We start from the raw sequence: 26833 nt of genomic DNA on the forward strand, positions 1-26833 counted from the left end.
TAACACTTTTCACTTATTAATTTTCTAACACTATTTCTCTATTTTAATTACATTTCATGTTTGTATCACCCCCTCTATAGCTTCGGCTTCCTAAATACTAATTTATTAACACTATAGTATTTTACACTGGTATGCCACGCTGGGCTTTCTGGCTCATTCTGGTGTTTTGGGGTGCCACACCCTGCACCTAGATATAGCGCTAGGGACCCCAAATATACAGAGAGGCCTTGATGCGGCTTTGGGGCTTAACCACACATTTGCGCAAATATGTGTAACGAAGATCTCTGAATTCTATTATCATGTGGGATTTATATCTGGTTACTGTTATCCATTCAGTGTGCTGGGGAAACAATTGCTTTTTTTCTTGCATTGATAATATGTTGCCATGGTGAAAGGACTAATGTATGAAAAACACCTTTCTGGAGTCTCATAGACCAGGCCACCCAGCGCCAGTCCGCTCTCCCTCCTGTGTCCACATCAGGCTTCTCTTCATTTTACAGAGTCTTGGTTGGAGATCCTGGTTCAGGGAGGCTGCACACCTAGTTGGTTTCTCAATTAGTTGGACTAAGTAGTTATCATTTAGTGTGTTTAAAAACATATTGCTCCTAGCAGTATCACATGAATCGGTTTTCCAGTTTATCTCTGGATAGTTAAAATCGCCCATCACTACTATGTCTCCTACTCCTGCTGCCTCGCATGTTTCCCTGACCTCTCCTGGTCCCTGTCTGGCTGGGACCCCTGACCTCTCCTGGTCCCTGTCTGCCTGTTCCCCTGACCTCTCCTGGTCCCTGTCTGCCTGTTCCCCTGACATCTCCAGGTCCCTGTCTGCCTGTTCTCCTGACCTCTCCTGGTCCCTGCCTGCCTGTTCCCCTGACCTCTCCTGGTCCCTGCCTGCCTGTTCCCCTGACCTCTCCTGGTCCCTGCCTGCCTGTTCCCCTGACCTCTCCTGGTCCCTGCCTGCCTGTTCCCCTGACCTCTCCTGGTCCCTGCCTGCCTGTTCCCCTGACCTCTCCTGGTCCCTGTCTGCCTGTTCCCCTGACCTCTCCTGGTCCCTGTCTGCCTGTTCCCCTGACCTCTCCTGGTCCCTGTCTGCCTGTTCTCCTGACCTCTCCTGGTCCCTGCCTGCCTGGTCTCCTGACCTCACCTGGTGCATGTATGCCTGTTCCTCTGACCTATCCTCGTTCCTGCCTGCCTATTCCCCTGATCTCTCCTAGTCCCTGTCTGCCTGTTCCCCTGACCTTGCCTGGTCCCTGTCTGCCTGTTCCCCTGACCTTGCCTGGTCCCTGTCTGCCTGTTCCCCTGACCTTGCCTGGTCCCTGTCTGCCTGTTCCCCTGACCTTGCCTGGTCCCTGTCTGCCTGTTCCCTGTCTGCCTGTTCCCCTGACCTTGCCTGGTCCCTGTCTGCCTGTTCCCCTGACCTTGCCTGGTCCCTGTCTGCCTGTTCCCCTGACCTTGCCTGGTCCCTGTCTGCCTGTTCCCCTGACCTTGCCTGGTCCCTGTCTGCCTGTTCCCCTGACCTTGCCTGGTCCCTGTCTGCCTGTTCCCCTGACCTTGCCTGGTCCCTGTCTGCCTGTTCCCCTGACCTTGCCTGGTCCCTGTCTGCCTGTTCCCCTGACCTTGCCTGGTCCCTGTCTGCCTGTTCCCCTGACCTTGCCTGGTCCCTGTCTGCCTGTTCCCCTGACCTTGCCTGGTCCCTGTCTGCCTGTTCCCCTGACCTTGCCTGGTCCCTGTCTGCCTGTTCCCCTGACCTTGCCTGGTCCCTGTCTGCCTGTTCCCCTGACCTTGCCTGGTCCCTGTCTGCCTGTTCCCCTGACCTTGCCTGGTCCCTGTCTGCCTGTTCCCCTGACCTTGCCTGGTCCCTGTCTGCCTGTTCCCCTGACCTTGCCTGGTCCCTGTCTGCCTGTTCCCCTGACCTTGCCTCCCCTGACCTCGCCTGGTCCCTGTCTGCCTGTCCCCCCCCCTCCCGACCTTGTTGTGTTCGTGGAAGGATGTCTGTGCTCTGTGACCACGTGTGGGCATTGATTACCTGCTGTGAATAAAAAGATTGGGTGTGGAACATCTGCATGGTGGACATAGGTATTGATAATATGTTGCCATGGTGAAAGGACTAATGTAAGAAAAACACCTTTCTGGAGTCTCATAGACCAGGCCACCCAGCGCCAGTCCGCTCTCCCTCCTGTGTCCACATCAGGCTTCTCTTCATTTTACAGAGTCTTGGTTGGAGATCCTGGTTCAGGGAGGCTGCACACATGTGATGTCATCAGTGGCACATGTGACATCATCAAGCTACCAGGTAAGCGGTTTCCATTCATTCCTTCTGTGAACTAATTTGAAAGTTGTTCTTTGTTATGTGGCCATTATTCTCAGCAGAATCTAATCCATATATCTCCTCTCCCAGCGCTCTCTCCCACCCCCAGTACTCTCTTCTCAGACTGCTGACACCATCTTCCTCTCCCAGCACTCTCTCCTCAGACTGCCGATGCAGTCTCTCTCTCCCCCAGTGCTCTCTCCTCAGACTGCCGACGCATTCTCTCTCCCCCAGTGCTCTCTCCTCAGACTGCTGACACAGTTGCTCTCTCTCTCCCCAGTGCTCTCTTCTAGGACTGCTGACAGTCTCTCTCACGCTCTCCCCAGTGCTCTCTTCTCAGACTTCTGACAGCATCTCCCTCTCCCAGCACTCTCTCCTCAGACTGCTGACAGTCTCTCTCTCCACAGCGCTTTCTCCTCAGACTGCTGACAGTCTCTCTCTCTCTCTCTCTCTCTCTCTCTCTCTCTCTCTCTCTCTCTCTCTCTCTCTCTCTCTCTCTCTCCCCCAGTGCTTCCACTCAGACTGCTATGGCTCTCTCCCCTAGTGTTCTCTCCTCAGACTGCTGACAGTATCTCTCTTTCCCTCAGTGCTCTCTCCTCAGACTGCTGACAGTCTCTCTCTCCTCAGTGCTCTCTCCTCAGACTGCTGACAGTCTCTCTCTCCCCAGTGCTCTCTCCTCAGACTGCTGACACAGTCTCTCTCTCCCTAGTGCTCTCTCCTCAGACTGCTGACACAGTCTCTCTCTCCCCAGTGCTCTCTCCTCAGACTGCTGACACAGTCTCTCTCTCCCTAGTGCTCTCTCCTCAGACTGCTGACAGTCTCTCTCTCCCCAGTGCTCTCTCCTCAGACTGCTGACACAGTCTCTCTCTCCCCAGTGCTCTCTCCTCAGACTGCTGACACAGTCTCTCTCTCCCCAGTGCTCTCTCCTCAGACTGCTGACACAGTCTCTCTCCCCAGTGCTCTCTTCTCAGACTGCCGACGCAGTCTCTCTCTCCCCCAGTGCTCTCTCCTCAGACTGCTGACAGGCTTTCTCTCCCCAGTGCTCTCTTCTCAGACTACCGACGCAGTCTCTCTCCCCCCCAGTGCTCTCTCCTCAGACTGCTGACAGGCTTTCTCTCCCCAGCGCTCTCTCCTCAGACTGCCGACGCAGTCTCGCTCTCCCCAGTGCTCTCTTCTCAGACTTCTGACAGCATCTCCCTCTCCCAGCACTCTCTCCTCAGACTGCTGACAGTCTCTCTCTCCACAGCGCTTTCTCCTCAGACTGCTGACAGTCTCTCTCTCCACAGCGCTTTCTCCTCAGACTGCTGACAGTCTCTCTCTCTCTCTCTCTCTCTCCCCCAGTGCTTCCACTCAGACTGCTATGGCTCTCTCCCCTAGTGTTCTCTCCTCGACTGCTGACAGTATCTCTCTTTCCCTCAGTGCTCTCTCATCAGACTGCTGACAGTCTCTCTCTCCCCAGTGCTCTCTCCTCAGACTGCTGACATTGTGTCTCTCTCTCCCCAGTCCACTGAAATTGTGTGTATCTCTCTCTCTCTCTCTCTCCCCACAGTGCTCTCTCCTCAGACTGCTGACACAGTCTCTCTCTCTCCCCAGTGCTCTCTTCTCAGACTGCTGACACAGTCTCTCTCTCTCTCTTTCTCCCAGCACACTTTCCTCAGACTGCTGACACTGTCTCTTTTCTCTCTCTATTGCTGTCTCTCTCACAGCACTCTCTGTCCCCATGTGTAAGTGACTGTGTGGCTACATAATGATGCAATCTGTCCCTTTCCTCCCTCATAGATGGGAACAGTACATCTCACATCGGCCTGACTCTCGAAATTGACTTAGTCTCAAAGAATTGCATTGTGAGTATACGGTGATGTAAAGGCGAGTACCATTGTATGTTTATGGTCGGCACAACGTAATTGAACCCCAGATGTCAGGGTAACGTGGTTGTTGGACCCCAGCTGTCAGGGTAACGTGGTTGTTGGATCCCAGCTGTCAGGGTAACATAGTTGTTGTTGTTGGACGCCAGCTGTCAGGGTAACGTGGTTTTTGGACGTCAGCTGTCAGGGTAACGTGGTTGTTGGACGTCAGCTGTCAGGGTAACGTGGTTGTTGGACGCCAGCTGTCTGGGTAACGTGGTTGTTGAACGCCAGCTGTCTGGGTAACGTGGTTGTTGGACGCCAGCTGTCAGGGTAACGTGGTTGTTGGATGCCAGCTGTCAGGTTAACGTGGTTGTTGTTGTTGGACCACAGCTGTCAGGGTTATGTGGTTGCTGGACCCCAGCTGTCAGGGTTATGTGGTTGCTGGACCCCAGCTGTCAGGGTTATGTGATTGCTGGACCCCAGCTGTCGGGGTAATGTGATTGCTGGACCCCAGCTGTCGGGGTAATGTGATTGCTGGACCCCAGCTGTCGGGGTAATGTGATTGCTGGACCCCAGCTGTCGGGGTAATGTGGTTGCTGGTCCCCAGCTGTCAGGGTAATGTGGTTGTTGTTGTTGGACGCCAGCTGTCAGGGTAACGTGGTTGTTGGACGTCAGCTGTCAGGGTAACGTGGTTGTTGGACGCCAGCTGTCTGGGTAACGTGGTTGTTGGACGCCAGCTGTCTGGGTAACGTGGTTGTTGGACGCCAGCTGTCTGGGTAACGTGGTTGTTGGACGCCAGCTGTCAGGGTAACGTGGTTGTTGTTGTTGGACCACAGCTGTCAGGGTTATGTGGTTGCTGGACCCCAGCTGTCAGGGTTATGTGGTTGCTGGACCCCAGCTGTCAGGGTATCATAGTTGTTGTTGTTGGACGCCAGCTGTCAGGGTAACGTGGTTGTTGGACGCCAGCTGTCTGGGTAACGTGGTTGTTGGACGCCAGCTGTCAGGGTAACGTGGTTGTTGGACGCCAGCTGTCAGGGTAACGTGGTTGTTGTTGTTGGACCCCAGCTGTCAGGGTTATGTGATTGCTGGACCCCAGCTGTCAGGGTAATGTGGTTGCTGGTCCCCAGCTGTCAGGGTAATGTGGTTGCTGGTCCCCAGCTGTCAGGGTAACGTGGTTGTTGGATCCCAGCTGTCAGGGTAACATGGTTGTTGTTGTTGGACGCCAGCTGTCAGGGTAACGTGGTTGTTGGACCTCAGCTGTCAGGGTAACGTGGTTGTTGTTGTTGTTGGACCACAGCTGTCAGGGTTATGTGGTTGCTGGACCCCAGCTGTCAGGGTAACGTGGTTGTTGGATCCCAGCTGTCAGGGTAACATAGTTGTTGTTGTTGGACGCCAGCTGTCAGGGTAACGTGGTTGTTGGACCCCAGCTGTCAGGGTAACGTGGTTGTTGTTGTTGGACCACAGCTGTCAGGGTTATGTGGTTGCTGGACCCCAGCTGTCAGGGTAACGTGGTTGTTGGATCCCAGCTGTCAGGGTATCATAGTTGTTGTTGTTGGACGCCAGCTGTCAGGGTAACGTGGTTGTTGGACGCCAGCTGTCTGGGTAACGTGGTTGTTGGACGCCAGCTGTCTGGGTAACGTGGTTGTTGGACGCCAGCTGTCAGGGTAACGTGGTTGTTGGACGCCAGCTGTCAGGGTAACGTGGTTGTTGTTGTTGGACCCCAGCTGTCAGGGTTATGTGGTTGCTGGACCCCAGCTGTCAGGGTAATGTGATTGCTGGACCCCAGCTGTCAGGGTAATGTGGTTGTTGGACCCCAGCTGTCAGGGTAACGTGGTTGTTGTTGGTGTTGCTGGACCCCAGCTGTCAGGGTAATGTGGTTGTTGTTGGTGTTGCTGGACCCCAGCTGTCAGGGTAACGTGGTTGTTGTTGGTGTTGCTGGATCCCAGCTGTCAGGGTAACGTGGTGGTTGTTGGTGTTGCTGGATCCCAGCTGTCAGGGTAACGTGGTGGTTGTTGGTGTTGCTGGACCCCAGCTGTCAGGGTAACGTGGTTGTTGTTGGTGTTGCTGGACCCCAGCTGTCAGGATAACGTGGTTGTTGTTGTATGTGTTTCTGGATCCCAGCTGTCAGGGTAACGTGGTTGTTGTGAAAAAAGAAAGAGTGGGAGCGCAGAATGAATCCAATATATTGTTTTATTTAAAATATTAATATGTCATCCACATAAAAATGCAATACATGAACTAGCCTAAGAATAAACAATTGATATTATATAAATGTAAACGAGACTGCCATATCTCCTAAACAAATATGAATAAAAAACCTTTAATAAACCCTAGTTAGGGCTGCATTAATGCTTCATGAAAATCAGCCGTGCATCCACGAGCTGAAATGATTGTAAAAAGGAGACTGATAAAAAGTGCCTCTGTTATAAGTCACTGTCCTCCTTATACACAATAGAATCTCATTGGTAAAGAGTGTCCCAGTACTGGACTTGCGGACAACCGTGCTGTAGTATTATGTGGCAAATGGATAGTGATGGTCAAATTCACTTTGTGGTATATCACCTGATGTAGAAGCCTCTCCGTCAAAGGCGCTGTACTGAGCCGGGTTTGCAGCGGCTCTGTGCAGTGAACGTACAGCTGGTCTCGTCACCGGTGAACCATCCAGATGAACACGGTTGTTTAATTCTGCTGAAGGATGCTGTACCAGTCTGGATATGCAACAGTGTAAAAAGACTGGAGCAGCAGATTCTCCGGCCGCTGGTGGAAAAATCCGTATTAATTGCGGCTACGGTCCACTCGATGCATGCGGCTGATGAAACGGCCAGCGTTGTGGGCCGAGAAACGCGTTAAGGTACTCCTTTGAAGGACCTCATTTGGACTGCTATATTCTCCTGACACCCTGTGAGCCGCATGCATCGAGTGGACCGTAGCCGCAATTAATACGGATTTTTCCACCAGCGGCCGGAGAATCTGCTGCTCCAGTCTTTTTACACTGTTGCATATCCAGACTGGTACAGCATCCTTCAGCAGAATTAAACAACCGTGTTCATCTGGATGGTTCACCGGTGACGAGACCAGCTGTACGTTCACTGCACAGAGCCGCTGCAAACCCGGCTCAGTACAGCGCCTTTGACGGAGAGGCTTCTACATCAGGTGATATACCACAAAGTGAATTTGACCATCACTATCCATTTGCCACATAATACTACAGCACGGTTGTCCGCAAGTCCAGTACTGGGACACTCTTTACCAATGAGATTCTATTGTGTATAAGGAGGACAGTGACTTATAACAGAGGCACTTTTTATCAGTCTCCTTTTTACAATCATTTCAGCTCGTGGACGCACGGCTGATTTTCATGAAGCATTAATGCAGCCCTAACTAGGGTTTATTAAAGGTTTTTTATTCATATTTGTTTAGGAGATATGGCAGTCTCGTTTACATTTATATAATATCAATTGTTTATTCTTAGGCTAGTTCATGTACTGCATTTTTATGTGGATGACATATTAATATTTTAAATAAAACAATATATTGGATTCATTCTGCGCTCCCACTCTTTCTTTTTTCACACTTACTTTGATCCATTGTTGGGGCAGCCCGCCCACAACTGGTGAGCAGCCGTCTGAATCCAACCACATATAGTGTGTGTATTGTAGAGCGCCAATCTTTTGTATATAACGTGGTTGTTGTTGGTGTTGCTGGATCCCAGCTGTCAGGGTAACGTGGTTGTTGTTGGTGTTGCTGGACCCCAGCTGTCAGGGTAACGTGGTTGTTGTTGGTGTTGCTGGACCCCAGCTGTCAGGGTAACGTGGTTGTTGTTGGTGTTGCTGGACCCCAGCTGTCAGGGTAACGTGGTGGTTGTTGGTGTTGCTGGACCCCAGCTGTCAGGGTAACGTGGTGGTTGTTGGTGTTGCTGGACCCCAGCTGTCGGGGTAACGTGGTTGTTGTTGGTGTTTCTGGATCCCAGCTGTCAGGGTAACGTGGTTGTTGTTGGTGTTGCTGGATCCCAGCTGTCAGGGTAACGTGGTTGTTGGACCTCAGCTGTCAGGGTAACGTGGCTGTTGGACCCCAGCTTTAAGGGTAACGTGGTTGTTGTTGGTGTTGCTGGACCCCAGCTGTCAGGGTAACGTGGTTGTTGTTGGTGTTGCTGGACCCCAGCTGTCAGGGTAACGTGGTTGTTGTTGGTGTTGCTGGATCCCAGCTGTCAGGGTAACGTGGTGGTTGTTGGTGTTGCTGGATCCCAGCTGTCAGGGTAACGTGGTGGTTGTTGGTGTTGCTGGACCCCAGCTGTCAGGGTAACGTGGTTGTTGTTGGTGTTGCTGGACCCCAGCTGTCAGGGTAACGTGGTTGTTGTTGGTGTTGCTGGACCCCAGCTGTCAGGATAACGTGGTTGTTGTTGGTGTTGCTGGACCCCAGCTGTCAGGGTAACGTGTTTGTTGTTGGTGTTGCTGGACCCCAGCTGTCAGGGTAACGTGGTTGTTGTTGGTGTTGCTGGACCCCAGCTGTCAGGGTAACGTGGTTGTTGTTGGTGTTGCTGGACCCCAGCTGTCAGGCTAACGTGGTGGTTGTTAGTGTTGCTGGAGCCCAGCTGTCAGGGTAACGTGGTGGTTGTTGGTGTTGCTGGACCCCAGCTGTCAGGGTAACGTGGTGGTTGTTGGTGTTGCTGGATCCCAGCTGTCAGGGTAACGTGGTGGTTGTTGGTGTTGCTGGATCCCAGCTGTCAGGGTAACGTGGTGGTTGTTGGTGTTGCTGGACCCCAGCTGTCAGGGTAACGTGGTGGTTGTTGGTGTTGCTGGACCCCAGCTGTCAGGGTAACGTGGTTGTTGTTGTATGTGTTTCTGGATCCCAGCTGTCAGGGTAACGTGGTTGTTGTTGGTGTTGCTGGATCCCAGCTGTCAGGGTAATGTTGTGGTTGTTAGTGTTGCTGGACCCCAGCTGTCAGGGTAACGTGGTGGTTGTTGGTGTTGCTGGACCCCAGCTGTCAGGATAACGTGGTTGTTGTTGTATGTGTTTCTGGATCCCAGCTGTCAGGGTAACGTGGTTGTTGTTAGTGTTGCTGGACCCCAGCTGTCAGGGTAACGTGGTGGTTGTTGGTGTTGCTGGATCCCAGCTGTCAGGGTAACGTGGTTGTTGTTGGTGTTGCTGGATCCCAGCTGTCAGGGTAACGTTGTGGTTGTTAGTGTTGCTGGACCCCAGCTGTCAGGGTAACGTGGTGGTTGTTGGTGTTGCTGGACCCCAGCTGTCAGGATAACGTGGTTGTTGTTGTATGTGTTGCTGGACCCCAGCTGTCAGGATAACGTGGTTGTTGTTGTATGTGTTTCTGGATCCCAGCTGTCAGGGTAACGTGGTTGTTGTTGGTGTTGCTGGATCCCAGCTGTCAGGGTAACGTGGTGGTTGTTGGTGTTGCTGGATCCCAGCTGTCAGGGTAACGTTGTGGTTGTTATTGTTGCTGGATCCCAGCTGTCAGGGTAACGTGGTGGTTGTTGGTGTTGCTGGATCCCAGCTGTCAGGGTAACGTGGTGGTTGTTGGTGTTGCTGGATCCCAGCTGTCAGGGTAACGTGGTTGTTGTTGGTGTTGCTGGATCCCAGCTGTCAGGGTAACGTGGTTGATGTTGGTGTTGCTGGACCCCAGCTGTCAGGGTAACGTGGTGGTTGTTGGTGTTGCTGGATCCCAGCTGTCAGGGTAACGTGGTTGTTGTTGGTGTTGCTGGATCCCAGCTGTCAGGGTAACGTGGTGGTTGTTGGTGTTGCTGGATCCCAGCTGTCAGGGTAACGTGGTTGTTGTTGGTGTTGCTGGATCCCAGCTGTCAGGGTAACGTGATGGTTGTTGGTGTTGCTGGATCCCAGCTGTCAGGGTAACGTGGTTGTTGTTGGTGTTGCTGGATCCCAGCTGTCAGGGTAACGTAGTTGTTGTTGGTGTTGCTGGACCCCAGCTGTCAGGGTAACGTGGTTGTTGCATTTGCAGTGTTGGCTCCCATTTACTCCAGGAAATGCTTACTTGGCTTGTGCAGGGAAATAGCGAAGATGCTACAGCTTGTGGATATGTTTGCAGAGCTGTGTATGCTGTCTGCGATGACATCACTAGGTGCGACATTCCCTTTGCTGCGTGTTACTGAGAATGTGTATTATGGGGGTACGGATCTGGACTACATTTGGCAATACTTCCTTTGGAATCATCTGCTGTACCTGGTACCTGTTTATATGCAAGAAAGAAAGGCATTTAGTTCCCCCAGCACCCTGAGTGATAACAGTAACCAGATATAAATCCCACATAATAATAGAATTCAGAGATCTTTGTTACACATATTTGCGCAAATGTGTGGTTAAGCCCCAAAGCCGCATCAAGGCGTCTCTGTATATTTGGGGTCCCTAGCGCTATATAGGTGCAGAGTGTGGCACCCCAAAACACCAGCATAAGCCAGAAATCCCAGCGTGGCATACCAGTGTAAAAAACTATAGTGTTAATAAATTAGTATGTAGGAAGCCGAAGCTATAGAGGGGGTGATACAAACAGGAAATGTAATTAAAATAGAGAAATAGTGTTAAAAAATTAATACGTGAAAAGTGTTAATAGAATGTAAAGGTATGCCACACTAAATCTCTGAATTCTGTTATTATGTGGGATTTATATCTGGTTACTGTTAATGTGGCCGGAGAGACCCCAGCCCACGTGGACAATGGCAGCCGCAGCTCTGAAGGGGTTAACCCTCAGTGCCCGGCGCCATATTAAAGGACAATAGGCGCTTGGCGCCACTTTTAAACTGTGCACTGGCGCTAGTTGCCATCTTTAAGTGTATTGTACCATCTTCATTCTGCTGTAAACATCTCGCTGTACTGCTGAAGTTCTTTTCAGAACTATTTGTTGGCATTAAAACATCATCTTCCTCAAGAAGATTGCGTCATCTTGTGACCTACAGGGCTATGCGAAACCTAGCCCCGTTCACCGGCTGTCTAGGGTGAATCAGCGTCTCCGAGTTCCGCCTTCCGCCAGCTACCGGTAGAGGACTAGTGGGGATTCGTCCATACCACACAGGCGTGGTAAGGCAGTGTGTCGGCACATCCAGAGCAGAACCATGGTTCCAAACGCCACGGCAGGTTAGGAGTTTGGTGGTGGAAGCATAAACCCACCCACAGCGCAGTGGGTGGAGTCAGTAACAGGCGGTTACTGATGGTAAGCGGGAACCCCCTATGTGACCAGGTCCCGTGTGACCTAACCTTCCATTCTGTGTACTGGGGACGAGACCGTCCGGTCACAGAAATTATTCAGGGTGCTGGGGGAAACCAAATACCTGTTTATATGGTCAGAAGTAAGAAGGGGACATCTGCTGCATTTAGGAACATGTCTGGCTCATTACTGTGCGTCCGGCTATGTACAATGCCTAGATGTCCAGCTAACGTCCTCTGTTTCCCACCAGGTATGTGGCTCTGACTTACCTCATGACTGTAATGATATGCTGTACATGAACGGGGCATGCTACACCATGGACTCCAGCCTGACACCTTCTGAGAAGCTTAGACCAGGATATGAAGGTGAGAATAGACCAACCAGTCATGTAATACAGAGAGTGTATATATAATATAACAGGGAGGCGTCTGTGACTGCCCGCTGGCTAGGGGACAGAGGTGATTGGGCCGTGTATGTAATGTATTACCAGGGCGGTAACTAGGGTCATGCGTCTGGTGTCAGAGAGAACTCCGTCCCTTCCCATGGCCCTCACTTCTGGCTGTCAGGATTGCTGCTGCGGAGAGCTAGGTAACCCGCAGCAGTGACGTCTGGATAGGCAAGGGCAGAACCTCGCCTGTCATACTCCAGTACACTCCAGAATTCCCACTATAATAATAATAATGAGAACAATAGAAATATAATATTTACACCTTAGAAATCTCATCTTTGTATTATCTAATCATTTCTATAATGCGATCCAGGCTGAATTACGCCCTCAGCTATCTCAGGGCCGCTGGGTTTTCTGCATTATCCTCATTGTGCATAGTCGCAGCTGCAGTCACCTTAGCATCCGTCAGTGGGGAATGCGTTTTTGCTTTCCGATAAACAAGGAGCCGGCGGTCATGTAACAGACGCCAGAATCCCGACATCACTCGTGAGACCGCCACTGGAACACCGACAGCCCACATCCTGAAGTTAAGTATCGGGGAAACTATCAGGGCCAGGGGGAGTAAGGTTAGGGTTAGGCACTAGGGGGCCTTGCCTTACACCTCCACTTACCTTTCCCGCATCATTCACACCTCCTACATACCTGTCCCGCATCATTCACACCTCCTACATACCTGTCCCACGTCATTCACACCTCATACATACCTGTCCTGTGTCATACATACCTGTCCTGCATCATTCACACCTCATACATACCTGTCCTGCATCAGTCACACCTCATACATACCTTTCCCGCATCATTCACACCTCCTACATACCTGTCCCACGTCATTCACACCTCATACATACCTGTCCTGTGTCATACATACCTGTCCCGCATCATTCACACCTCATACATACCTGTCCTGCATCATTCACACCTCATACATACCTGTCCTGCATCAGTCACACCTCATACATACCTGTCCTGCATCAGTCACACCTCATACATACCTGTCCTGCATCATTCACACCTCATACATACCTGTCCTGCATCACTCACACCTCATACATACCTGTCCCGCATCACTCACACCTCATACATACCTGTCCCGCATCACTCACACCTCATACATACCTGTCCTGTGTCATACATACCTGTCCTGCATCATTCACACCTCATACATACCTGTCCTGCATCAGTCACACCTCATACATACCTTTCCCGCATCATTCACACCTCCTACATACCTGTCCCACGTCATTCACACCTCATACATACCTGTCCTGTGTCATACATACCTGTCCCGCATCATTCACACCTCATACATACCTGTCCTGCATCATTCACACCTCATACATACCTGTCCTGCATCAGTCACACCTCATACATACCTGTCCTGCATCAGTCACACCTCATACATACCTGTCCTGCATCATTCACACCTCATACATACCTGTCCTGCATCACTCACACCTCATACATACCTGTCCCGCATCACTCACACCTCATACATACCTGTCCCGCATCACTCACACCTCATACATACCTGTCCCGCATCACTCACACCTCATACATACCTGTCCTGCATCATTCACACCTCATACATACCTGTCCTGCATCATTCACACCTCATACATACCTGTCCTGCATCATTCACACCTCATACATACCCGTCCTGCATCATTCACACCTTATACATACCTGTCCTGCATCATTCACACCTCATACATACCTGTCCTGCATCATTCACACCTCATACATACCTGTCCTGCATCAGTCACACCTCATACATACCTATCCAGCATCAGTCACACCTCATACATACCTATCCAGCATCAGTCACACCTCATATATACCTGTCCTGCATCATTCACACCTCATACATACCTGTCCTGCATCACTCACACCTCATACACACCTGTCCTGCATCATTCACACCTCATACATACCTATCCAGCATCAGTCACACCTCATACATACCTATCCAGCATCAGTCACACCTCATACATACCTGTCCTGCATCAGTCACACCTCATACATACCTGTCCTGCATCAGTCACACCTCATACATACCTGTCCTGCATCATTCACACCTCATACATACCTGTCCTGCATCAGTCACACCTCATACATACCTGTCCTGCATCAGTCACACCTCATACATACCTGTCCTGCATCAGTCACACCTCATACATACCTATCCAGCATCAGTCACACCTCATACATACCTGTCCTGCATCAGTCACAGCTCATACATACCTGTCCTGCATCATTCACACCTCATACATACCTGTCCTGCATCATTCACACCTCATACATACCTGTCCTGCATCAGTCACACCTCATACATACCTATCCAGCATCAGTCACACCTCATACATACCTGACCCGCATCAGTCACACCTCATACATACCTGACCCGCATCAGTCACACCTCATACATACCTATCCAGCATCAGTCACACCTCATACATACCTGTCCTGCATCAGTCACACCTCATACATACCTGTCCTGCATCAGTCACACCTCATACATACCTGTCCTGCATCAGTCACACCTCATACATACCTGACTCGCATCATTCACACCTCATACATACCTGTCCTGCATCAGTCATGTCCTGCATCAGTCACACCTCATACATACCTGTCCTGCATCAGTCACACCTCATACATACCTGTCCTGCATCAGTCACACCTCATACATACCTGTCCTGCATCAGTCACACCTCATACATACCTGTCCTGCATCAGTCACACCTCATACATACCTGTCCTGCATCAGTCACACCTCATACATACCTGTCCTGCATCATTCACACCTCATACATACCTGTCCTGCATCAGTCACACCTCATACATACCTGTCCTGCATCAGTCACACCTCATACATACCTGTCCTGCATCAGTCACACCTCATACATACCTGTCCTGCATCAGTCACACCTCATACATACCTGTCCTGCATCATTCACACCTCATACATACCTGTCCTGCATCAGTCACACCTCATACATACCTGTCCTGCATCAGTCACACCTCATACATACCTGTCCTGCATCAGTCACACCTCATACATATCTGTCCTGCATCATTCACACCTCATACATATCTGTCCTGCATCATTCACACCTCATACATACCTGTCCTGCATCATTCACACCTCATACATATCTGTCCTGCATCATTCACACCTCATACATACTGTACCTGTGAAAGGGCAATGCAAGTTTGGAATGAAGTTCAGTGAAAGGGGACCCAGCTCGCACCTAAATGAATTGACCCCTTTGAGTCACCCTGAAGTGATATGAAAACACATGATCATGGGAACTGATTCAGAGTTGCATGATATTTCACAGCGGTAGGGCAGCACAGGGGCAGCACAGGGGCAGCGCAGGGCAGCACAGTGGCAGCGCAGGGAAGCACAGGGGCAGCGCAGGGAAGCACAGGGGCAGCACAGGGGCAGCACAGAGAGTCAGGAGTGCAATACTGTACAGCTAATACGCTGTGTTAGCATGAGGCATCTGGTGTATATAGACGCCTCCTGTCTGCTGTCCTGATCTGCTGCTATATCTCAGGACGCACCATCGGATCACACTGCGTCACCATCTGTCATTTGAGTAGCCTCGGATCCGCAGCTAAGGTGGGGAAATCTGCATCACCACACGCAGACACTGACTTCGGCACTCCCACAAAATGGAGGCGACACACCCCTACCCCGCCCCCAATCACTCGCAGGCTGGGGCTGAGGGGGCACTGCGGAGGACGTGGACCCTTTCTGCACACATACCGTGTCCCCACCATCATACATGTCAGAATCGGCCCCTTATTATTACAGATGCCAGAAAGCGGCGCCCTGTCGCTGTGTGGTGTGCGTATGTTATCTGTTCCCCTAAACATTACTTATCTGCCCGATCTAGCGATACCAGGAATGATTACTTCTCCCTGTATCCATCCTGAAGCTCTTCTCTCTCCGCAGGTTGCCAGAAAACCGCCGTGGACTTGTGCTTCCTGTTTGATGGCTCCCACAGTCTGGGGACTTCTGAGTTAAATTTAATAAAGAAATCTTTGAACAGTGCCATCCGGAACCTGAGGAACACCAGTGTGCATGTAAGAGGGGTGTAACGCTGCACATGGGGGTGATACTGCATGTAAGAGGGGTGTAACGCTGCACATGGGGGAGATACTGCATGTAAGAGGGGTGTAACGCTGCACATGGGGGAGATACTGCATGTAAGAGGGGTGTAACGCTGCACATGGGGGAGATGCTGCATGTAAGAGGGGTGTAACGCTGCACATGGGGGAGATACTGCATGTAAGAGGGGTGTAACGCTGCACATGGGGGAGATACTGCATGTAAGAGGGGTGTAACGCTGCACATGGGGGCATACTGCATGTAAGAGGGGTGTAACGCTGCACATGGGGGAGATACTGCATGTAAGAGGGGTGTAACGCTGCACATGGGGGCATACTGCATGTAAGAGGGGTGTAACGCTGCACATGGGGGAGATACAGCATGTAAGAGGGGTGTAACGCTGCACATGGGGGAGATACAGCATGTAAGAGGGGTGTAACGCTGCACATGGGGGAGATACTGTATGTAAGAGGGGTGTAACGCTGCACATGGAGGAGATACAGCATGTAAGAGGGGTGTAACGCTGCACATGGGGGAGATACTGCATGTAAGAGGGGTGTAACGCTGCACATGGGGGAGATACAGCATGTAAGAGGGGTGTAACGCTGCACATGGGGGAGATACAGCATGTAAGAGGGGTGTAACGCTGCACATGGGGGAGATACTGCATGTAAGAGGGGTGTAACGCTGCACATGGGGGCATACTGCATGTAAGAGGGGTGTAACGCTGCACATGGGGGAGATACTGCATGTAAGAGGGGTGTAACGCTGCACATGGGGGAGATACTGCATGTAAGAGGGGTGTAACGCTGCACATGGGGGAGATACTGCATGTAAGAGAGGTGTAACGCTGCACATGGGGGAGATACTGCATGTAAGAGAGGTGTAACGCTGCACATGGGGGAGATACTGCATGTAAGAGAGGTGTAACGCTGCACATGGGGGAGATACTGCATGTAAGAGAGGTGTAACGCTGCACATGGGGGAGATACAGCATGTAAGAGGGGTGTAACGCTGCACATGGGGGAGATACAGCATGTAAGAGGGGTGTAACGCTGCACATGGGGGAGATACTGTATGTAAGAGGGGTGTAACGCTGCACATGGAGGAGATACAGCATGTAAGAGGGGTGTAACGCTGCACATGGGGGAGATACTGCATGTAAGAGGGGTGTAACGCTGCACATGGGGGAAGATACTGCATGTAAGATGGGTGTAACGCTGCACATGGGGGAGATACAGCATGTAAGAGGGGTGTAACGCTGCACATGGGGGAGATACTGCATGTAAGAGGGGTGTAACGCTGCACATGGGGGAGATACTGCATGTAAGAGGGGTGTAACGCTGCACATGGGGGAGATACTGCATGTAAGAGGGGTGTAACGCTGCACATGGGGGAGATACTGCATGTAAGAGGGGTGTAACGCTGCACATGGGGGAGATACTGCATGTAAGAGGGGTGTAACGCTGCACATGGGGGAGATACTGCATGTAAGAGGGGTGTAACGCTGCACATGGGGAGATACTGCATGTAAGAGGGGTGTAACGCTGCACATGGGGGAGATACAGCATGTAAGAGGGGTGTAACGCTGCACATGGGGGAGATACTGCATGTAAGAGGGGTGTAACGCTGCACATGGGGGAGATACTGCATGTAAGAGGGGTGTAACGCTGCACATGGGGGAGATACTGCATGTAAGAGGGGTGTAACGCTGCACATGGGGGAGATACAGCATGTAAGAGGGGTGTAACGCTGCACATGGGGGACATACAGCATGTAAGAGGGGTGTAACGCTGCACATGGGGGAGATACTGCATGTAAGAGGGGTGTAACGCTGCACATGGGGGGTCATACTGCATGTAAGAGGGGTGTAACGCTGCACATGGGGGGTCATACTGCATGTAAGAGGGGTGTAACGCTGCACATGGGGGGTCATACTGCATGTAAGAGGGGTGTAACGCTGCACATGGGGGGTCATACTGCATGTAAGAGGGGTGTAACGCTGTGCATGGGGAAGACACAGCATGTAAGGGGGAGATCCGGCTGACTTTGGCATCTTCTGTGCTATGTATTGTTGGAAATACGCCCATGACACTTTCACAGAACGGTTCTCTTGTGTTTGTTTTGATGCCACCCAGTTACCATGCAGAAGTGCCAATTTATCAGCCGCAGTGGATTGTCACTCTGAATTATATATATGTGCATAAAGCTGTGGCTGCATGTGACGGGGCATCAGAATCAGGCCCTTATTGTACTGATGTTTAGAATTCATACTGTCACTAATTTGGGGTTTTAGCCCCTCTTGCCACACCCGACGCTTCCTCATCATGTTTGCTTTTCGCACATCCTCAGTGTCTTAGCAGCAAGCCATCTATCTACAGCACATGTATAAACAAGCTGGCTGCATGGACGTGTCTATGTTGGATTTCCCTGTGTGACTCTCCAGTCCAATGCCTGTGCTGCAGTAGTGCTCACATGATCCTGGCAGCCTATGGACTTCCACTGCTGCCTATTTAAACCCGTTCAGGAGAGCAGCACATTGCCAGAGCAGAGTCTCCCTGAGATAGCTCCTGTTCCTCTGGTTTCTGGTTTCACCCGGCCAGGTCAGTCAGGGGTTTGGGGTGATTTGTGTATCATTAGCATGCAGGTGTTAGTGGAGACTAATATCGCTTTTCCTCCTTAAACCCGGGTCAACACGGTAGACTGAACATGGGTTTCAAGCCGTGTCACAGCGGCTTGAAACCCCGTTCACACCACAAGTTGGAACCTGGTTAGTGGTGGATCTTCTCTATGCCAGTGTGTGGAGATGACATCCTCTCCAAGCGCCAGTGAGCTGGTCAGCTATAGGGTTTTAATGGAACCCGGGTAAGATGACCTAGGTAACCCGTTTACACTACACCGTTACCTGGGTTGGATTCCCAGATAACTGGAAATGGGATATTTTTCAGGGACCCTTTACTACTGAGCTGTGACCTGAGTAGTGGGCAAAGGGTATAAATTAGATCACCAAGGGAGGAGGTGTAGAAAGAGAAGGGAGACCAAGGACAGAGCCTTGGGGAACACCGACAGAAAGAGAAGGTCCGTTAAAATTGGAGGTAGAGAGGACAGCCATGAGAGTGCAGTGTCATAGGGCCAAAGAGTATAGGATTTGAATGTGAGTGGGGTTTACTGTGTGAAAGGTAGCGGACAAGTCAATACCCAATACCTCCACCCTCTGCCATTATTAACATCTATATGTCTCGATATCACCAACCTCTGCTACCAACATCTTAACCATCAGCTACCCTCAACATCTCTGCTCTCCATATCACTGCATCCGCAATCTCCACCCTCTTCTGTCCTCATCATCTCCGCTATCCAATATCTCTGCATCCAGCATCTCCACCCTCTTCTGTCCAATATCTCTGCAGGCAGCATCTCCACCCTCTTCTGCCCAATATCTCTGCAGGCAGCATCTCCACCCTCTTCTGTCCACATCTCCCCTATCCAAAATCTTTACATCCAGCATCTCCACCCTATTCTGTCCACATCTCCCCTATCCAAAATCTTTACATCCAGCATCTCCACCCTCTTCTGTCCTCATCATCTCCGCTATCCAAAAACTCTGCATCCAGCATCTCCACCCTCTTCTGTCCTCATCATCTCCGCTATTCAATATCTCTGCATCCAGCATCTCCACCCTCTTCTGTCCTCATCATCTCCGCTATTCAATATCTCTGCATCCAGCATCTCCACCCTCTTCTGTCCTCATCATCTCCGCTATTCAATATCTCTGCATCCAGCATCTCCACCCTCTTCTGTCCTCATCATCTCCGCTATCCAAAATCTCAGCATCCAGCATCTCCACCCTCTTCTGTCCTCATCATCTCCGCTATTCAATATCTCTGCATCCAGCATCTCCACCCTCTTCTGTCCTCATCATCTCCGCTATCCAAAATCTCAGCATCCAGCATCTCCACCCTCTTCTGTCCTCATCATCTCCGCTATTCAATATCTCTGCATCCAGCATCTCCACCCTCTTCTGTCCTCATCATCTCCGCTATCCAATATCTCTGCATCCAGCATCTCCACCCTCTTCTGTCCTCATCATCTCCACTCTCTTCTGTCCAATATCTCTGCAGGCAGCATCTCCACTCTCTTCTGTCCTCATCTCCGCTATTCAATATCTCTGCATCCAGCATCTCCACCCTCTTCTGTCCTCATCATCTCCGCTATTCAATATCTCTGCATCCAGCATCTCCACCCTCTTCTGTCCTCATCATCTCCGCTATTCAATATCTCTGCATCCAGCATCTCCACTCTCTTCTGTCCTCATCATCTCCGCTATCCAATATCACTGCAACCAGCATCTCCACCCTCTTCTGTCCTCATCATCTCCGCTATCCAATATCACTGCAACCAGCATCTCCACCCTCTTCTGTCCTCATCATCTCCGCTGTCCAATATCACTGCATCCAGCATCTCCACCCTCTTCTGTCCTCATCATCTCCGCTATCCAAAATCTCTGCATCCAGCATCTCCACCCTCTTCTGTCCTCATCATCTCCGCTATCCAAAATCTCTGCAGGCAGCATCTCCACCCTCTTCTGTCCTCATCATCTCCACTCTCTTCTGTCCAATATCTCTGCAGGCAGCATCTCAACTCTCTTCTGTCCTCATCATCTCCGCTATCCAATATCACTGCAACCAGCATCTCCACCCTCTTCTGTCCTCATCATCTCCGCTGTCCAATATCACTGCATCCAACATCTCCACCCTCTTCTGTCCTCATCTCCGCTATCTAATATCACTGCATCCAGCATCTCCACCCTCTTCTGTCCTCATCATCTCCACTATCCAATATCTCTGCATCCAGCATCTCCACCCTCTTCTGTCCTCATCATCTCCGCTATCCAAAATCTCTGCATCCAGCATCTCCACCCTCTTCTGTCCTCATCATCTCCGCTATCCAAAATCTCTGCATCCAGCATCTCCACCCTCTTCTGTCCTCATCATCTCCGCTATCCAAAATCTCTGCATCCAGCATCTCCACCCTCTTCTGTCCTCATCATCTCCGCTATCCAATATCTCTGCATCCAGCATCTCCACCCTCTTCTGTCCTCATCATCTCCGCTATCCAAAATCTCTGCATCCAGCATCTCCACCCTCTTCTGTCCTCATCATCTCCGCTATCCAATATCTCTGCATCCAGCATCTCCACCCTCTTCTGTCCTCATCATCTCCGCTATCCAAAATCTCTGCATCCAGCATCTCCACCCTCTTCTGTCCTCATCATCTCTGCTATCCAAAATCTCTGCATCCAGCATCTCCACCCTCTTCTGTCCTCATCATCTCCGCTATCCAAAATCTCTGCATCCAGCATCTCCACCCTCTTCTGTCATCATCATCTCCGCTATCCAAAATCTCTGCAGGCAGCATCTCCACCCTCTTCTGTCCTCATCATCTCCACTAACCAATATCACTGCATTCAGCATCTCCATCCTCTTCTGTCCTCATCATCTCCACCCTCTCCTGTCCTCATCATCTCCGCTATCCAATATCTCTGCATCCAGCATCTCCACCCTCTTCTGTCCTCATCATCTCCGCTATCCAATATCTCTGCATCCAGCATCTCCACCCTCTTCTGTCCTCATCATCTCCGCTATCCAATATCTCTGCATCCAGCATCTCCACCCTCTTCTGTCCTCATCATCTCCGCTATCCAATATCTCTGCATCCAGCATCTCCACCCTCTTCTGTCCTCGTCATCTCCACTATCCAATATCTCTGTATCCAGCATCTCCACCCTCTTCTGTCCTCATCATCTCCACTATCCAATATCTCTGTATCCAGCATCTCCACCCTCTTCTGTCCTCATCATCTCTGCTATCCAATATCTCTGCATCCAGCATCTCCATCCTCTTCTGTCCTTATCTCCGCTATCTAATATCACTGCATCCAGCATCTCCACCCTCTTCTGTCTTCATCATCTCCACTATCCAATATCACTGCATCTAGCATCTCCACCCTCTTCTGTCTTCATCTCCGCTATCTAATGTCACTGCATCCAGCATCTCCACCCTCTTCTGTCTTCATCTCCGCTATCTAATGTCACTGCATCCAGCATCTCCACCCTCTTCTGTCTTCATCATCTCTGCTATCCAATATCTCTGCATCCAGCATCTCCACCCTCTTCTGTCCTCATCATCTCCACCCTCTTCTGTCCTCATCATCTCCACTATCCAATATCACTGCATCTAGCATCTCCACCCTCTTCTGTCTTCATCTTCGCTATCTAGTATCACTGCATCCAGCATCTCCACCCTCTTCTGTCCTCATCATCTCCGCTATCCAATATCTCTGCATCCAGCATCTCCACCCTCTTCTGTCTTCATCATCTCCACTATCCAATATCACTGCATCCAGCATCTCCATCCTCTTCTGTCCTTATCTCCGCTATCTAATATCACTGCATCCAGCATCTCCACCCTCTTCTGTCCTCATCATCTCCACTATCCAATATCACTGCATCTAGCATCTCCACCCTCTTCTGTCTTCATCTCCGCTATCTAATGTCACTGCATCCAGCATCTCCACCCTCTTCTGTCTTTATCTCCGCTATCTAATGTCACTGCATCCAGCATCTCCACCCTCTTCTGTCTTCATCATCTCTGCTATCCAATATCTCTGCATCCAGCATTTCCACCCTCTTCTGTCCTTATCATCTCCGCTATCCAATATCACTGCATCCAGCATCTCCACCCTCTTCTGTCCTCATCTCCGCTATCTAATATCTCTGCATCCAGCATCTCCACCCTCTTCTGTCCTCATCATCTCCACTATCCAATATCACTGCATCCAGCATCTCCACCCTCTTCTGTCTTCATCATCTCCGCTATCTAATATCACTGCATCCAGCATCTCCACCCTCTTCTGTCCTCATCATCTCCGCTATCCAATATCTCTGCATCCAGCATCTCCACCCTCTTCTGTCTTCATCATCTCCACTATCCAATATCACTGCATCCAGCATCTCCATCCTCTTCTGTCCTTATCTCCGCTATCTAATATCACTGCATCCAGCATCTCCACCCTCTTCTGTCCTCATCATCTCCACTATCCAATATCTCTGCATCCAGCATCTCCACCCTCTTCTGTCTTCATCATCTCCACTATCCAATATCACTGCATCCAGCATCTCCATCCTCTTCTGTCCTTATCTCCGCTATCTAATATCACTGCATCCAGCATCTCCACCCTCTTCTGTCTTCATCTCCGCTATCTAATGTCACTGCATCCACCATCTCCACCCTCTTCTGTCTTCATCTCCGCTATCTAATGTCACTGCATCCAGCATCTCCACCCTCTTCTGTCCTCATCATCTCCACCCTCTTCTGTCCTCATCATCTCCGCTATCCAATATCACTGCATCCAGCATCTCCACCCTCTTCTGTCCTCATCATCTCCACTATCCAATATCACTGCATCCAGCATCTCCACCCTCTTCTGTCTTCATCTTCGCTATCTAATATCACTGCATCCAGCATCTCCACCCTATTCTGTCCTCATCATCTCCGCTATCCAATATCTCTGCATCCAGCATCTCCACCCTCTTCTGTCTTCATCATCTCCACTATCCAATATCACTGCATCCAGCATCTCCACCCTTTTCTGTCCTCATCATCTCCGCTATCCAATATCTCTGCATCTAGCATCTCCACCCTCTTCTGTCTTCTTCATCTCCACTATCCAATATCTCTGCATCCAGCATCTCCACCCTCTTCTGTCCTCATCATCTCCGCTATCCAATATCTCTGCATCCAGCATCTCCACCCTCTTCTGTCCTCATCATCTCCGCTATCCTATATCTCTGCATCCAGCATCTCCACCCTCTTCAGTCCTCATCATCTCCACCCTCTTCTGTCCTCATCATCTCCGCTATCCAATATCACTGCATCCAGCATCTCCACCATCTTCTGTCCTCATCATCTCCGCTATCCAATATTACTGCATCCAGCATCTCCACCCTCTTCTGTCTTCATCTTCGCTATCTAATATCACTGCATCCAGCATCTCCACCCTCTTCTGTCCTCATCATCTCCGCTATCCAATATCTCTGCATCCAGCATCTCCACCCTCTTCTGTCTTCATCATCTCCACTATCCAATATCTCTGTATCCAGCATCTCCACCCTCTTCTGTCCTCATCATCTCCACTATCCAATATCTCTGTATCCAGCATCTCCACCCTCTTCTGTCCTCATCATCTCCGCTATCCAATATCTCTGCATCTAGCATCTCCACCCTCTTCTGTCCTCATCATCTCCGCTATCTAATATCACTGCATCCAGCATCTCCACCCTCTTCTTTCTTCATCATCTCTGCTATCCAATATCTCTGCATCCAGCATCTCCATCCTCTTCTGTCCTTATCTCCGCTATCTAATATCACTGCATCCAGCATCTCCACCCTCTTCTGTCCTTATCATCTCCGCTATTCAATATCTCTGCATCCAGCATCTCCACCCTCTTCTGTCCTCATCATCTCCACTATCCAATATCACTGCATCCAGCATCTCCACCCTCTTCTGTCCTCATCATCTCCACTATCCAATATCACTGCATCCAGCATCTCCACCCTCTTCTGTCCTCATCATCTCCACTATCCAATATCTCTGCATCCAGCATCTCCACCCTCTTCTGTCCTCATTATCTCCGCTATCCAATATCTCTGCATCCAGCATCTCCACCCTCTTCTGTCCTTATCATCTCCGCTATTCAATATCTCTGCATCCAGCATCTCCACCCTCTTCTGTCCTCATCTCCGCTATCCAATATCTCTGCATCCAGCATCTCCACCCTCTTCTTTCTTCATCATCTCCACTATCCAATATCACTGCATCCAGCATCTCCACCCTCTTCTTTCTTCATCATCTCCGCTATCCAATATCACTGCATCCAGCATCTCCATCCTCTTCTTTCTTCATCATCTCTGCTATCCAATATCTCTGCATCCAGCATCTCCACCCTCTTCTGTCCTCATCATCTCCGCTATTCAATATATCTGCATCCAGCATCTCCACCCTCTTCTGTCTTCATCATCTCTGCTATCCAATATCTCTGCAGGCAGCATCTCCACTCTCTTCTGTCCTCATCATCTCCGCTATTCAATATCTCTGCATCCAGCATCTCCACCCTCTTCTGTCCTCATCATCTCCGCTATTCAATATCTCTGCATCCAGCATCTCCACCCTCTTCTGTCCTCATCATCTCCACTCTCTTCTGTCCAATATCTCTGCAGGCAGCATCTCCACTCTCTCTTCTGTCCTCATCATCTCCGCTATCCAAAATCTCTGCATCCAGCATCTCCACCCTCTTCTGTCCTCATCATCTCCGCTATTCAATATCTCTGCATCCAGCATCTCCACCCTCTTCTGTCCTCATCATCTCCGCTATTCAATATCTCTGCATCCAGCATCTCCACTCTCTTCTGTCCTCATCTTCTCCGCTATCCAATATCACTGCAACCAGCATCTCCACCCTCTTCTGTCCTCATCATCTCCGCTGTCCAATATCACTGCATCCAGCATCTCCACCCTCTTCTGTCCTCATCATCTCCGCTATCCAAAATCTCTGCATCCAGCATCTCCACACGCTTCGGTCCTCATCATCTCCGCTATCCAAAATCTCTGCAGGCAGCATCTCCACCCTCTTCTGTCCTCATCATCTCCACTCTCTTCTGTCCAATATCTCTGCAGGCAGCATCTCCACTCTCTTCTGTCCTCATCATCTCCGCTATCCAATATCACTGCAACCAGCATCTCCACCCTCTTCTGTCCTCATCATCTCCGCTGTCCAATATCACTGCATCCAACATCTCCACCCTCTTCTGTCCTCATCTCCGCTATCTAATATCACTGCATCCAGCATCTCCACCCTCTTCTGTCCTCATCATCTCCACTATCCAATATCTCTGCATCCAGCATCTCCACCCTCTTCTGTCCTCATCATCTCCGCTATCCAAAATCTCTGCATCCAGCATCTCCACCCTCTTCTGTCCTCATCATCTCCGCTATCCAATATCTCTGCATCCAGCATCTCCACCCTCTTCTGTCCTCATCATCTCCGCTATCCAAAATCTCTGCATCCAGCATCTCCACCCTCTTCTGTCCTCATCATCTCCGCTATCTAATATCTCTGCATCCAGCATCTCCACCCTCTTCTGTCCTCATCATCTCCGCTATTCAATATCTCTGCATCCAGCATCTCCACCCTCTTCTGTCCTCATCTCCGCTATTCAATATCTCTGCATCCAGCATCTCCACTCTCTTCTGTCCTCATCTTCTCCGCTATCCAATATCACTGCAACCAGCATCTCCACCCTCTTCTGTCCTCATCATCTCCGCTGTCCAATATTACTGCATCCAGCATCTCCACCCTCTTCTGTCCTCATCATCTCCGCTATCCAAAATCTCTGCATCCAGCATCTCCACACGCTTCTGTCCTCATCATCTCCGCTATCCAAAATCTCTGCAGGCAGCATCTCCACCCTCTTCTGTCCTCATCATCTCCACTCTCTTCTGTCCAATATCTCTGCAGGCAGCATCTCCACTCTCTTCTGTCCTCATCATCTCCGCTATCCAATATCACTGCAACCAGCATCTCCACCCTCTTCTGTCCTCATCATCTCCGCTGTCCAATATCACTGCATCCAACATCTCCACCCTCTTCTGTCCTCATCTCCGCTATCTAATATCACTGCATCCAGCATCTCCACCCTCTTCTGTCCTCATCATCTCCACTATCCAATATCTCTGCATCCAGCATCTCCACCCTCTTCTGTCCTCATCATCTCCGCTATCCAAAATCTCTGCATCCAGCATCTCCACCCTCTTCTGTCCTCATCATCTCCGCTATCCAATATCTCTGCATCCAGCATCTCCACCCTCTTCTGTCCTCATCATCTCCG

The 26833-nt window shown here is 50.4% G+C and overlaps 1 protein-coding gene across 1 annotated transcript in view; it reads left to right on the top strand.

Annotated features, from left to right (window-relative positions):
- The window catches only part of ITGAL (integrin subunit alpha L), a 306572-nt gene that overhangs the window by 71950 nt on the left and 207789 nt on the right, over positions 1–26833 (top strand). The window contains exons 7-10 of the mRNA XM_063933029.1: positions 2211–2293; positions 4088–4152; positions 11574–11688; positions 15733–15863. Coding sequence (XP_063789099.1) covers positions 2211–2293; positions 4088–4152; positions 11574–11688; positions 15733–15863 — 394 coding nt within the window. The remainder of the gene's footprint in view (positions 1–2210; positions 2294–4087; positions 4153–11573; positions 11689–15732; positions 15864–26833) is intronic.

This window comes from Pseudophryne corroboree, chromosome 7 (genome assembly GCF_028390025.1).
Source record: "Pseudophryne corroboree isolate aPseCor3 chromosome 7, aPseCor3.hap2, whole genome shotgun sequence".
Classification (NCBI taxonomy): Eukaryota; Metazoa; Chordata; class Amphibia; order Anura; family Myobatrachidae; genus Pseudophryne; species Pseudophryne corroboree.